The sequence below is a fragment of the Strix aluco genome, chromosome 1, assembly GCF_031877795.1.
Source record: "Strix aluco isolate bStrAlu1 chromosome 1, bStrAlu1.hap1, whole genome shotgun sequence".
Lineage (NCBI taxonomy): Eukaryota > Metazoa > Chordata > Aves > Strigiformes > Strigidae > Strix > Strix aluco.
The window spans coordinates 37,624,841-37,637,233 of record NC_133931.1 but is presented as its reverse complement, the minus strand read 5'-3'; the positions used below and the strand labels follow the sequence as shown (position 1 = coordinate 37,637,233).

The window sequence follows — 12,393 nt, the reverse complement described above, 5'->3', positions numbered from 1 at the left end:
AGGTCTGGAATCCTGGAGTGCATCGAGATACGTGTTGTGCTTGATGTGCTAAGAAACATCTACACTCATGTAGATGAATCTGGAAGTAACCTCAGCAAGACGTGCAGTATACTCCAGGAAACAAAGATGAGTCATGATTTACTGACATGTGTGCGTGATAGATGTATTTTTCACTTTGGTGGTTTGGTTTTTTTTGATGACCATGGGAATCACGTATGCCAATTGATTGTTAGAGTTGTTTGCTCAGTTCAGGAGCAGGGGCTATTTAGCTGTGTCCTTGCCATTTGTAATGTGGTGCTCAGTAATGGGTCTGAGCTTTTGAGCAGGAGACTTAAAGTTGAGCTAGAATTTTTAGAAACCACTCAGTGCTATTTTGGAGGAGTTTCTGACTTTTTTGCGTGTCCGGTTCTTCAGTGAATCATAAATTGGCTGAGATATCCATTTTGCTTTCCTTTCATTTTTTTACAGGTGTGTTTGTTCTATGGTTAGTAATAGTTTATGTGGTGTATCTTCAAAAGCTTCTATAAACTTTTTTCTGTTAGCTCAGCAGCTGTCAACTCCTGAGTCATTTCTGGGCATCCTTATATATTTTCCTTTTAAGGTCTGTTATTTTTGTGCTGGGGCCCTCCTTAAAGCTGTGTCTACAAATGTCCTGCTTTCTCTTTATTTACTAATTCTTGAAGAACCGTTCTTGGTTCTCCTCAGTTGATGTTCAAATAATTCTGGAGTCTTTTGCATAATTATTTCTCTCTCAGACCTACTGTGTGTTGATATGAGACACATTTCTCTTTCCATAGTCACAGCACTGGATTAAAGTTATTTCACACTTCTCCATCCTCCTGCCTGATGACAGCTGCCTGTTCACCGTAGCAAAGTCCCAGAGCAGAGGTGTTGTCTGTATGGAGTCAGTGGTGTCTCTGCATTCCAGGAAGGGCATTAGCATCATGGAAACCTGGGTTTCATCATTGCTTTGCATTACTCACTCCACAGCGGGTGAAGTTGACCAAAGATGGGTCTTGGTGGCAGGTGGATGGAGGTAGACACTTCCATCCCTACCTGCACTCCTCTGAATTCTTTTACATCACTTCTCTAGAAAATGTGAGATTATTCCAATTATTTTGAGATATGTGTGGCTTCATAGTGCTCTCATGTAAGTGCCCTGAAAGATTCAAATGATCACATCCATTGATTTGTGAGACATAGTGATATGATTTTTTTCAGGAAGCACTGATAAGGACAACAGGTGGTAAATCTTTAGGAAAAACTGGAATCGTGGCTACACTAGCCCTGCAGTATGAGTACAGCACTGTAACATACGGACTTGCACCAAGTTTCTGGAAGGGGCTGAAGTCATCCTAGGCCTCCCTACCTTAATTAGTGACTTGTGTCTGGGTTCTGCGAGAGTTTGGATTTTCCTGGATTCAGTTTCTGATGACCTCTGCAGATGTGGGGTCTGGGACAGTGCTGCTTGGACAATCTGTTTACTGCAGCTGATGTATACTCTTCTTGACCTCATGACTCTTGGCTAGTGTCTTGAATCACTCGAGAATAACTAATGCCCCAGCTCCCAGATTGTTCTCAGTTTCGCCTTCAGCCAGATGAGGGTTCACCTTCCTTCGCAGTTGCAGGAAATGAAGATCTTCTGGGATAACGTGAGTGTGGATGAACAGTATGTTTGGTCTATGGGGAAATAATGTGAACAGAGAGAGATTGCACATAGTAAAAATAGACATGAGTTTCAGAGGTAGTTCTTGTGATTTTTTTTTTTTCCCTTTCAATTCTAAAGTATATTTAATACTGTTGGCTGGTTTAGTGAACACTCTCAAAAATTAATTTAGAGTCAGACAGTTAAACAGGCTTTCCCTCTGTGTGGGACTGGTTGTATACGCTACAGGCGATGCACACAGCAAATTTGCCATAACCCCTGTGGATATTTGTAGCAAGGAAGGATATAAAGGGCTGTCATCCACCAACAGTTAACTGCTGCAAATGAATTAATGGCATTTTTTACCAGCAGTTAAACATTAGAAAGAAAGCACAAATAGTCACAAAAAAGAGGGGTTTAAAGAAATAGAAAATCTGTATCAGTATAGAGAGTGATATGAAACATACAGTATGATGGCAATATTCCAAATTAATTCTGTTTATGTCCTACATAACTAGATTTGTCCTTTCAGTAATAAAAATGCGTAATGCCAGTTAAATAGTCCTCTTCAGCAGAGAAAGGATCACTGCTTGGGAATGAAAATGTTTAAATCCCAGCAGAGAGAAAACAGGGGTGCTGTGACTGCTATCCTTCCACACAGGGGTTATTTATTGCCTCTTTTATGGAATTTGCACCATGCCAGAATTTAGATGAGTTCGTGTACAGTGTACAATGCACAGTGGCTTGGAGCTAAATGGTTATGAAAGACATGACATTTGTGCACTTGTGGTGCCAGTTTCTAATGACTAAAGAATATGTGTGTCCGTGTGAAGAATTATCAATGTAAGATTTTAGTCTACAGTGTGTAGATATTTTCAGAACGTACCCAAGTCTTTGTAATGGAATGAATTAATAAAAATTAATTATATCTTTTGTACCTGAAATGATATTTATTTCTTTTGGAATGACTTACTGTACATCTCTTCTTGTTTCCATTTCTTGAATGTGAAATGTGAGAAACCTTAATCTTTTGGTATTTCATTAGTGGTATTACTAACTTCTCATTTGATCCCCAAGGATGAGGTTCTCCGGGAGGGAAGAGTGAACATTTTCATTAAGCAAAACTGGATGCAGTTGACTGTTGATTAAGCCAATTTACTTTATAATAGGTTTGATCATTAACACATCAGAAATCTTACTTGTGGTAACTACGGTAGAAGTTACATTTCCTAATACTATCTCCCGACTAGTTTTAATTTAGAAATGAGTGTCTTATTTCGGCTTGTCTTGTAATCAATTTGTAAAGTGCTAGAGCAAGATTTTGAAAATGACTCATTTTGCTCTTGACTGTAGTATGAGTGTAGGTTGGAAGTGGTACTTCAGAGAATGTTCAGTTTCTTGGGTTCATTAATATTTCACTGTTTAACTCTTTTAAACACTATATAGATAGGGTTTTATATCATGTTAGGATAACAGAACTACTGAATGCTTTATAGATGAAACACTTGTTTTAGTTCTGAATAATATTCTGATGTGAGTCTATATCCAAAGCACAAGAAATTTGGGAAACAATTATAAGCATAAAATGCCAAAAGTTGTTCAAGTCTTCCTGAAATAACTTTTTCCTTATTTGTCTTGTTTCATGCAGGCTTTCCTTCATCGAATGATCCAATGCGCTACAGCCAAAGTGGATAAAAATGTGACAGAAGAGACAGTTAAGGTTAGTCTCCTAATTGTGTATTTCTTCTGTTTTGTATCTGATGTTTTATTTATGTATGTTTTATTCCTTTGCAGATGTTGTTTTCAAATATTGAAGATATTCTTGCAGTCCACAAAAACTTCCTGTCCCTGGTGGAGGAGTGCTTACAGCCAGAACCTAACGCGCAACATGAAGTTGGAACCTGCTTTCTTCATTATGTACGCTTTTATTACAGCCTTATTTCACTTTTTTCCTTTATCAGTTGTCTTTATTAATTACATAGTCATGAGGAAAAAATATGACTAGATTGCATAATGTAGAGTACTGTGAGGTCATCTCTTGGTTACTGTAATTTCCAAAAAAAGAGAGGGGAGGAGAATGAAGAAAGAACATATCAAATGGGAAAACTTTTGTTGTTTCATCACTTTTATATTCACCAAATTAACCCAGGCTGACAAACTGAGCCCTGCAGTATGGGCAAGGCTGATGCTTATATGTGAGGTGGAGATACAAGGATCAGGGTTGCATGAAACAGCAAAAGTAATAACGTGCTTTATTTTTATTCCCCTTTGATGCTAGGCAAAAACGTGAATATTTAACAAAGAATTGCATATGCTGGGTAAAATATCTCTATGGTTCTGGACTGTGAAGATATTTTACTTCTCACAACTGCAGTACATCCACAAGTATGTTTGTATGTCCTGTAGTAATTTGTTTCTCGGAGTATTATTTTTTTCTGCTGGAGGCAAACCAAGGATGTCCATGTTACAGAGCTCTGCAAAATCAGGACAAGTTAGTTTGCTTTCAGCTGTAGGCCTAATAAAAAGACTAGGTTTCATTGTTGTCTCTGGTTAGAGTCCCATTTGTTTGCTAAGTCTTTGTTTATTCATTGTGGGAGGAGAAAATTATTAATGGTTTGTAGAAACATTTTACAGAAGTTGAGTAACAGTTTTTGACTCTGCAGAAGTATGGATCGTATTTGCAAACAAGTGTTTGCAGACGAAATGGGTAATGATGTCAGCAAATAGGCCACTCGTGCATTTTCTTCCTGTTTTTTTTTATCCTGTGATTTTGTCATAGTCCAGCTTCTGAAATTTTTCAGCGAAACCTTATGAAGTTCAACAAAGACAAATGTAAGGTCTTGCACCGGGAAAATATAGTCCAGGAGTGCAGCACAGACTGGGATCTACCTGGCTGGGGATCAGCTCTGTGGAAAGGGACCTGGGGGTCCTGGTGTACAACAGGCTTAATATGAATGAACAGTGTGCTGCTGTGGCAAAGAAAGCCAACAGGATGCTGGGTTGCATCAACAAGGGTGTCACCAACAGAGATAAAGAAGTCATTATCCCACTCTACTAAGCACTTGTCAGGCCATGCCTGGAATACTGTGTTCAGTTTGGGTCCCTGCTCTACAAAAAAGATGTGGACAGGCTGGAGAGGGTCCAGGCCACAAAGATGATCAAGGGACTGGGAAGCCTGCCATATGAGGAAAGGCTGAGAGAATTGGGCTTGTTCAGCCTTGAGAAGAGAAGGCTTAGGGAAGACCTTAGTACCATGTTCCAGTTTTTAAAGGGTGGCTACAAAGAAGATCCCTTTTTAGAAGGAGTTACATGGAAAAGACGAGGGGTAACGGGTACAAGTTAATCCTGGGGAGATTCTCATTGGACACAAGAGGAAAATTTCTCACCATGGGATCATACAGCCATTGGAATAAGCTCTACAGGGAAATGGTGGATTCCCCAGTATTGGACACTTTTAAGATTTGGGGGGACAGGGTACTGGGCTGTCTTGTCTAGACTGTGCTTTTGCCAAGAAAGATTGGACCAGATGATCCTTGAAGTCCCTCCCAACCTGGTATTCTATGATTCTATGATTGAAATTCCCAAGTGACTCTCGCAGACTGTTCATAATTCTAATTTGAGGCTGGACCTCAAATAATAATAAATGTAAGAGGAAGAGCTGACCTTCCAAAATTAAGACTATATTAGCTGTTCAACTTCGAAAAGTGTTCATTGCATGTTTTATTAATTTTAAAAAAATCAAAATGGCAAGTGAAGAATTTATTTCTTTGTTTCTACAGAAAGAGAAATTCCGTATCTATGATGAATACTGCAGTAACCATGAGAAGGCACAGAAAGTTCTGCTTGACCTTAACAAAATAAGAACAGTGCGGACATTTCTTTTGGTAAATAAACTTTGAACTGGTGTTCTAACTTAATATTTTTTTGACCGGGCAGTGAAGTGTTAGCACTGTCACCTCCATCATGTAACAACTACAAGCTCACGTGCAAGCAGTTAGCAGGCAGTTTCAGCTAGGGCTGGTGTTTCCAGAGAAAGGGTTGCATACATCCTATTTTCACTGCTGCACTTGGATCTGTGCATAATACAGCATTAGGCAGTGTGCCTTGAACTTGCTGACCAAGAGACAGGGGTGTAAATCCAGCTGTGTCTGTAGAAAGAAAAAAGAACAGGATAAGATATATGAGGAGGGATAGGGAAAGAAATTGCAGAAAGAAAGCTGAAGGACTCATCAGAACTTCTGAAGAGAAGGTCCATGTTCTGGTGCTGTAGCCACAACTATGCCAGACAGAAAAAATGTTTTGTTACAGATTGTAGAGTAGCCATCCTGATTTTAGATGCTGACTTAATCTGAGGTCAAAAGAAACAGCTACACAATTAGTTTTTCACTTTATAAGACAAATAGGGCGGGGTTTTAAAATGTTAAGTATGACAGTCCTCATGATTTTCCCACAGGAAAACCAGTTTCCATGTAAATACTGAGTTTCCTAATAGTTGACATTAGTTGTTAAAAGAAGGATTCAGTGTGAAATGATTTTTGTGTTTTCCTTCATGGTGTCCTGTGATAACAAGGTAGGCTTTGAAATGTGGGGCCTACTGTAGTGGAATTTAAATACCTGAGAAGGTGCTCATGGATATGATATCAAATTTTGGAGTGGTCAAGTCTGATTATTGCATTTTGGGACTGGAAAGCAAATGACACTATCAGCAAAGCAGCACAAATATGGTTAAAAAAAAGATGATGCCAATGCTGACAGTATCACAAGTTTTATTTAATTTTATTAATCATTTTTAGCATGCAGTAAGCTTTCACTACTGCTGTTGACAGAGTTCTTGGTAAAGTTGTCCTAGTGCACCTCACTAATTTTTGAAAGATACTGAATCTGACACCCTAGCCACATTTACTTACAGCCAAGTTAATGAGCAGTGTGGGAATTTCCTTATTGTAGGGGGGTACTGGGTGACATGAAGTGCCATCTGCCTTTTTGCTGAGAGTCTCTTATTCAGCAGTATTCCATTCATACTTAAAAACAGCTTCAAAGTTGTCCTGTTTTTCCTCAGTGGTTGGCACAGTATACTTCACCTTGCCCCAGATTGAGGAGCTTCACACACATGGTTCTTGTATGGGAGCAGCATGGCCAGACTCAAGAAGAAGGGGTGAATGCTGACTACAGAGACAAAGAGCAAAATACTCTGGAGAAGGATTGCAAAGAGCTTGTTTTGTGAGAAAGGAAGCCAAGTGTGCAGTGTCATGCCCTCCTGAGGGCATGCACAGGGCTTTAACATCTGCTTTGGGTTCCTCATAAATTCAGGACATGTCTGTAGAATAAGTAGCAAGAGTCTAACCTAGAGAACAGAAGATCTGACTGTGTGATTTGAAAGTACAATTGAAGCCTTCTAGCCAGACAGAACAGTTCAGGTCATTAGAGATGTGATTATCTATAAATAATAGGGACCTGAAACCAGACTTTTGAGCCTTTAAGTATAGAAACAATCATGCTTGGTCTTTATCAGTGAAGATTTTTTGTTGGCAGGTTAAGTGAGATCCTTTAGGATAAAGGATCCTTTAGGATAAGACAGAAGCTGGTTAACCATGAGTACAGAGCAGAGGCTTAAGCGTGGGTTTAGAGATCCCCATAGCAGCACTGGTTACAGTGTGTGTGTGTTGTGAGTTGCATGCTGAGTGGAGCGACCACCCAGTTGTGTAGCCTCTGTTCCATCAACAATGTGACTGCATCCAGATCTGTGGCCTGTGTCAACATACCATCTGGTTGTGTTAAACTACTTCTGTTTAGTGTTCTCGGTTTAGACATCTTGCTCTTTGAAGCTGTAGATTATCTCTCACCATTGCATCACAGTTCCTTCTGATCTCTCCATAAAATAATTTTCATCATTACTTTAGGTCTTTATGTACTTACACTTTAATTCCAGCAATTCCAAATATTTGCTGTGATGTCCCTTGCGTACTTTGTAACCCCAAATAGCCCTTATTCTTTTCTTTCCCTCTCAGCTGCTTTTTCATGGATGCTTCCATCCAATATTTCATGTATTCTCTGCTTCCATAATTGGGTATCTTGTCAAAACTTACATGTTCTTTAGCCCATGACTAAGGATATTTTATTCATTGCACATCACGTTTAAATATAGAAGTGTGTAAACAGAAGACTTTTTTTGGGGGTGTGTGTATTAGGATGACCATGTACAAACCTTTCAAACCATCTTTAATGCTACTTAATATTGTGAACACACATTTTGGAAACAACAGCACGTACAGGGGTCACCCTGAATGATTTTTATTTTTGTTTCTTGAAGTATGAAAGCATATTTTTAGCATTTTATTTACTGTCTTTTATTTCTAAACCTTAAAAAAATCCCTCTCTTAATCAGGCTGGATGAAGAAGGTACCAGGGGGAGATGCCTGTGTAATGCCATTGTGGCTTCCTTGTCATGTGTGAGATAGTCAGTGTTACCTGCCTGTGCATGTGTTCAAGCCTGTTCTTTTGACAGTCTTGCAAGCCTTCCTCATTAAATATATGTATATAATTTATATATAGCTTAGCCAATATTGCTGTGTATATATGCCCTTGTCTTCATTTCTGATATTTTCTCGAGATTTTTAAATAATTTGTGAAATTGTTCACACTCTAGAATTGCATGCTTCTTGGAGGACGCAAGAACACAGATGTACCGTTGGAAGGATATCTAGTAACGCCGATACAGAGAATATGCAAGTATCCCCTTCTTTTGAAGGTACTGACAAGTTTTTTATTTAGGAGTTTATACTTTCTATATAAAACTGTTGCTAAGCATATTTTCAAACTGCAGGAACAATCTCTCTACACAGTGAATAATCTCTTTATTAGATATTGGACCCAGACTGACTCTCATTAAAGCTAGCGGCAAGTCTTCTGACATCATTATTAAAAGAACTGAGGAGTTTGGCTGGGTCAAGATGATTAGCTCCCTTCTGCATCTAGTCGTAAGGTTGCCTCTCCATTGTTGAATGGAAATGAGCCATTTAAGGGTGTTTAATGAGACTGATTTCAGCTGGGTTTGACCATGCCCTTGCTTAAAATGCTTGGGATAGCAGAGTGCATTAGTGACATGTTTGATTCTCATTTACCATCAGCAAACTGTAAATGAAAAGTATTTATGAAAATGATTTGTAAGAAGAACTGTAGAGTAACAGTAAGATGCTGTAGGTGGTTCTATGCACATTTTTATGTTTATTCTTATCTTACTGTTGCAACTTAAAACTTAATGAAAAATGTTAAATGTGCTATATAAACATTAGGTATTGAAACCTGTGAGTTACTGAATTTTTTGCATGTTAGGAAATAATATCATCATCAGGAAAGTAAATATTTAAAACAAATTTTTGCTTAACAAATTAAGGTCCAATATTGTTTATTGTTTCAAACTGTGAGAGAAAAGCCAGATCAGACTGTGCTGTAAAAGCTACTTGAAACTTGACTATTGGACAGTGTTTTTCACAATTCATGTGAGTTTAGATGTGAAACATTGCCAATTATGAGGCATATGCATTTCATTGCATTGACATAAAAACCTAAAAGTAAACATGTTTACTTTTAAGTAAACAAGTAGAAAAAATGTTTTTAAAACAAGTTAAAGAATATAATAATTGCAGTGGGTTTGAGTCATCCCAGATATCTGTGGCTTTACAGTTCCCTTGGCCTATTTAAAAATTATTTTTATGTTCTGTTTATTGAATGAAGGATCTACAGACAAAACAGGGCAAGATGACTAATTAATTACTCTACGGGGCAATGAAATGAATATATTATGTTAAATTTAAATACAGGGTGTGGTGGCAGCAGGATTAGGGCTCCAGAAGAATGTACCCATGCCTCAGTCAGGGTGTGCACTGAAGGCTGTCTGTAGTCAGTCCAGCTGTAAATCATAGAATGGTTTGGGTTGGAAGGGACCTTAAAGATCATCTAGTTCCAACCCCCCCTGCCATGAGGAGGGACACCTTCCACTAGATCAGGTTGCTCAAAGCCCCATCCAACCTGGCCTTGAACACTTCCAGGGAGGGGGCAGCCACAGCCTCTCTGGGTAACCTGTTCCAGTGTCTCACCACCCTCACAGTAAAGAATTTCTTCCTTACCTCGAATCTAAATCTACCCTCTCTCAGTTTAAAACCATTACCCCTCGTCCTATCACTAGGACTCCCTGATCAAGAATCTCTCCCCATCTTTCCTGTAGGCCCCCTTTAATTACTGGAAGGTTGCTATAAGGTCTCCCCGGAACCTTCTCGTCTCCGGGCTGAACAACCCCGACTCTCTCAGCCTGTCCTCATAGGGAAGGTGCTCCAGCCCCTTGATCATCTTCGTGGCCTCCTCTGGACTCACTCCAACAGGTCCATGTCCTTCTTATGTTGAGGGCCTCAAAGCTGGATGCAGCAGTCCAAGTGGGGTCTCACGAGAGTGGAGTAGAGGGGGAGAATCACTTCCCTCGACCGGCTGGCCACACTTCTCTTGATGCAGCCCAGGATAAGGTTGGCTTTCTGGCCTGCATATGCACATTGCTGGGTTATGTTGGGTTTCTTGTCAACCAACACGCTCAAATCCTTCTCCATAGGGCTCCCCTCAATCTGTTTTCTGCCCAGCCTGTAGTTGTGGTTGGGGTTGCCCTGACCCATGTGCAGGACCTTGCACTTGGCCTTGCTGAACTTCATGAGGTTTGCACAGGCCCGCCTCTCAAGTCTATCAAGATCCCTCTGGATGACCGTACCACACAGCTTGGTGTTGTTGGCAAACTTGCTAAGGGTGCAGTCAATCCCACTGACCATGTCGCTGACAAAGAGGTTAAACAGCATGGTCCCAGTACTGACCCCTGAGAAACACCATTTGTCACTTCTTTCCACTTGGACATCGAGCCATTGACCGCAGCTCTCTGAGTGTGACCATCCAGCCAATTCCTTATCCCCTGAGTGGTCCATCTGTCAAATCCATGTCTCTCCAATTTAGAGACAAGGATGTTGTGTGGGACAGTGTCAGATGCTTTGCACAAGTCCAGGTAGATGAGGTAATTTGCTCTTCCCTTACCCACCAACGCTGTAACACCATTGTAGAAGGCCACCAAAGTCGTTAGGCACGATTTGCCCTTAGTGAAGCCATGTTGGCTGTCATCAATCACCTCCTTATTTTCCGTGCCCTATCATATTTTCTGGGAAGATCTGCTCCATGATCTTGCCAGAAACAGAGGTGGGACTGACTGGCCTGTAGTTCCCTGGTTCTTTCTTTGTCCCCTTTTTAAAAATGGGGTTTATGTTTCCCCTTTTCCACTCAGCAGGAACTTCACTGGACTGCCACAAGTTATCAAATATGATGGCTAGTGGCTTAGCCGCTTCATCTGCCAGTTCCCTCAGGACCCATGGATGCATCTCATCAGGTCCCATGGACTTGTGCATCTTCAGGTTCCTTAGATGGTCTCGAAGCTGATCTCTTACAGTGGGCCTGTCTTCGTTCCCCCAGTCCCCGTCCTTTACCTTCTGCATTTTGGGTGGTGTGGCTGGCACACTTGCTGGTAAAGACTGAGGCAAAAAAGTCGTTGAGTACCTGAACTTTCTGCATGTCCCAAGTAACCAGGTCTCCTGTTCCCTTCCAGAGAGGGCTCACATTTTTCCTAGTCTTCCTTTTATCATTGACGTACCTATAGAAGCTTTGCTTGTTGTCCTTGCTGTCCCTGGCCAGATTTAATTCTATCAGGGCTTTAGCTTTCCTAACCTGATCCCTGGCTGCTCAGACAGTTTCTCAGTATTCTTCCCAGGCTACCTGCTGTTACTTCCACCCTCTGTATTGTAGAGTTCCTTTGTGTGTTTGAGCTTGTCCAGGAGCTCCTTGTTCATCCATGCAGGCTTCCTGGCATTTTTGCCTGATTTCCTCTTTGTCAGGATGCATCGCTTCTGAGCTTGGAAGAGGTGATCCTTGAATACTAACCAGCTTTCTTGGGCCCCTCTTCCCTCCAGGGCTTTATTCCAGGCTACTCTGCCAAGCAGATCCCTGAAGAGGCCAAAGTCTGTTCTCCTGAATTCCAGGGTAGTGAGCTTGCTGTGCACCCTCCTCACTGCCCTAAGGAACCTGAACTCCACCGTTTCATGGTCACTGCAGCCAAGGCTGCCCTTTAGCTTCATACTACTGACCAGCCCCTCCTTGATAAGAACGAGGTCCAACATAGCACCTATCCCTGTTGGCTCCTCTATCACTTGGAGAAGGAAGTTATCATCAACGCATTCCAGGAACCTCCTGGATTGCTTGTGCCCTGCTGTGTTGTCCCTCCAACAGATAATGGGGGTGGTTGAAGTCCCCCATGAGGATCAGGGCTTGTGAACATGAGGCTGCTCCTATCTGTCTATAGAGAGCCTCATACGCTCGGTCTTCCTGGTCGGGTGGCCTGTAGCAGACCCCCACCATAATGTCTCCTGTCCCTTCCTTCACTTTAATCCTGACCCATAAGCTCTCAGTCAGCTCCTCATCCATCCCCAGGCAGAGCTCCATGCACTCCAGCTGGTCATTGACGTAGAGGGTGACACCCCCTCCTTGTCTCCCCTGCCTGTCCTTCCTAAAGAGCCTGTATCCTTCCATTCCAACACTCCAGTCACAGGAGCCATCCCACCATGTCTCTCTGATGGGTAGTTGGTAGTTTGAGACAGGAAATCTCGAATGAATACTGGCAACTCCACTTTTGGTTTTTAGTATGGCTGTGTTACCAGTAACCATCTGAAATC

At 41.2% G+C, this 12,393-nt stretch overlaps 1 protein-coding gene across 1 annotated transcript in view; it reads left to right on the top strand.

Annotated features, from left to right (window-relative positions):
• The window catches only part of PREX2 (phosphatidylinositol-3,4,5-trisphosphate dependent Rac exchange factor 2), a 187,488-nt gene that overhangs the window by 44,976 nt on the left and 130,119 nt on the right, over window positions 1-12,393 (top strand). The window contains exons 3-6 of the mRNA XM_074817673.1: window positions 3,294-3,365; window positions 3,440-3,562; window positions 5,425-5,529; window positions 8,292-8,393. Of these exons, the coding sequence (XP_074673774.1) occupies window positions 3,294-3,365; window positions 3,440-3,562; window positions 5,425-5,529; window positions 8,292-8,393 (402 nt within the window). The remainder of the gene's footprint in view (window positions 1-3,293; window positions 3,366-3,439; window positions 3,563-5,424; window positions 5,530-8,291; window positions 8,394-12,393) is intronic.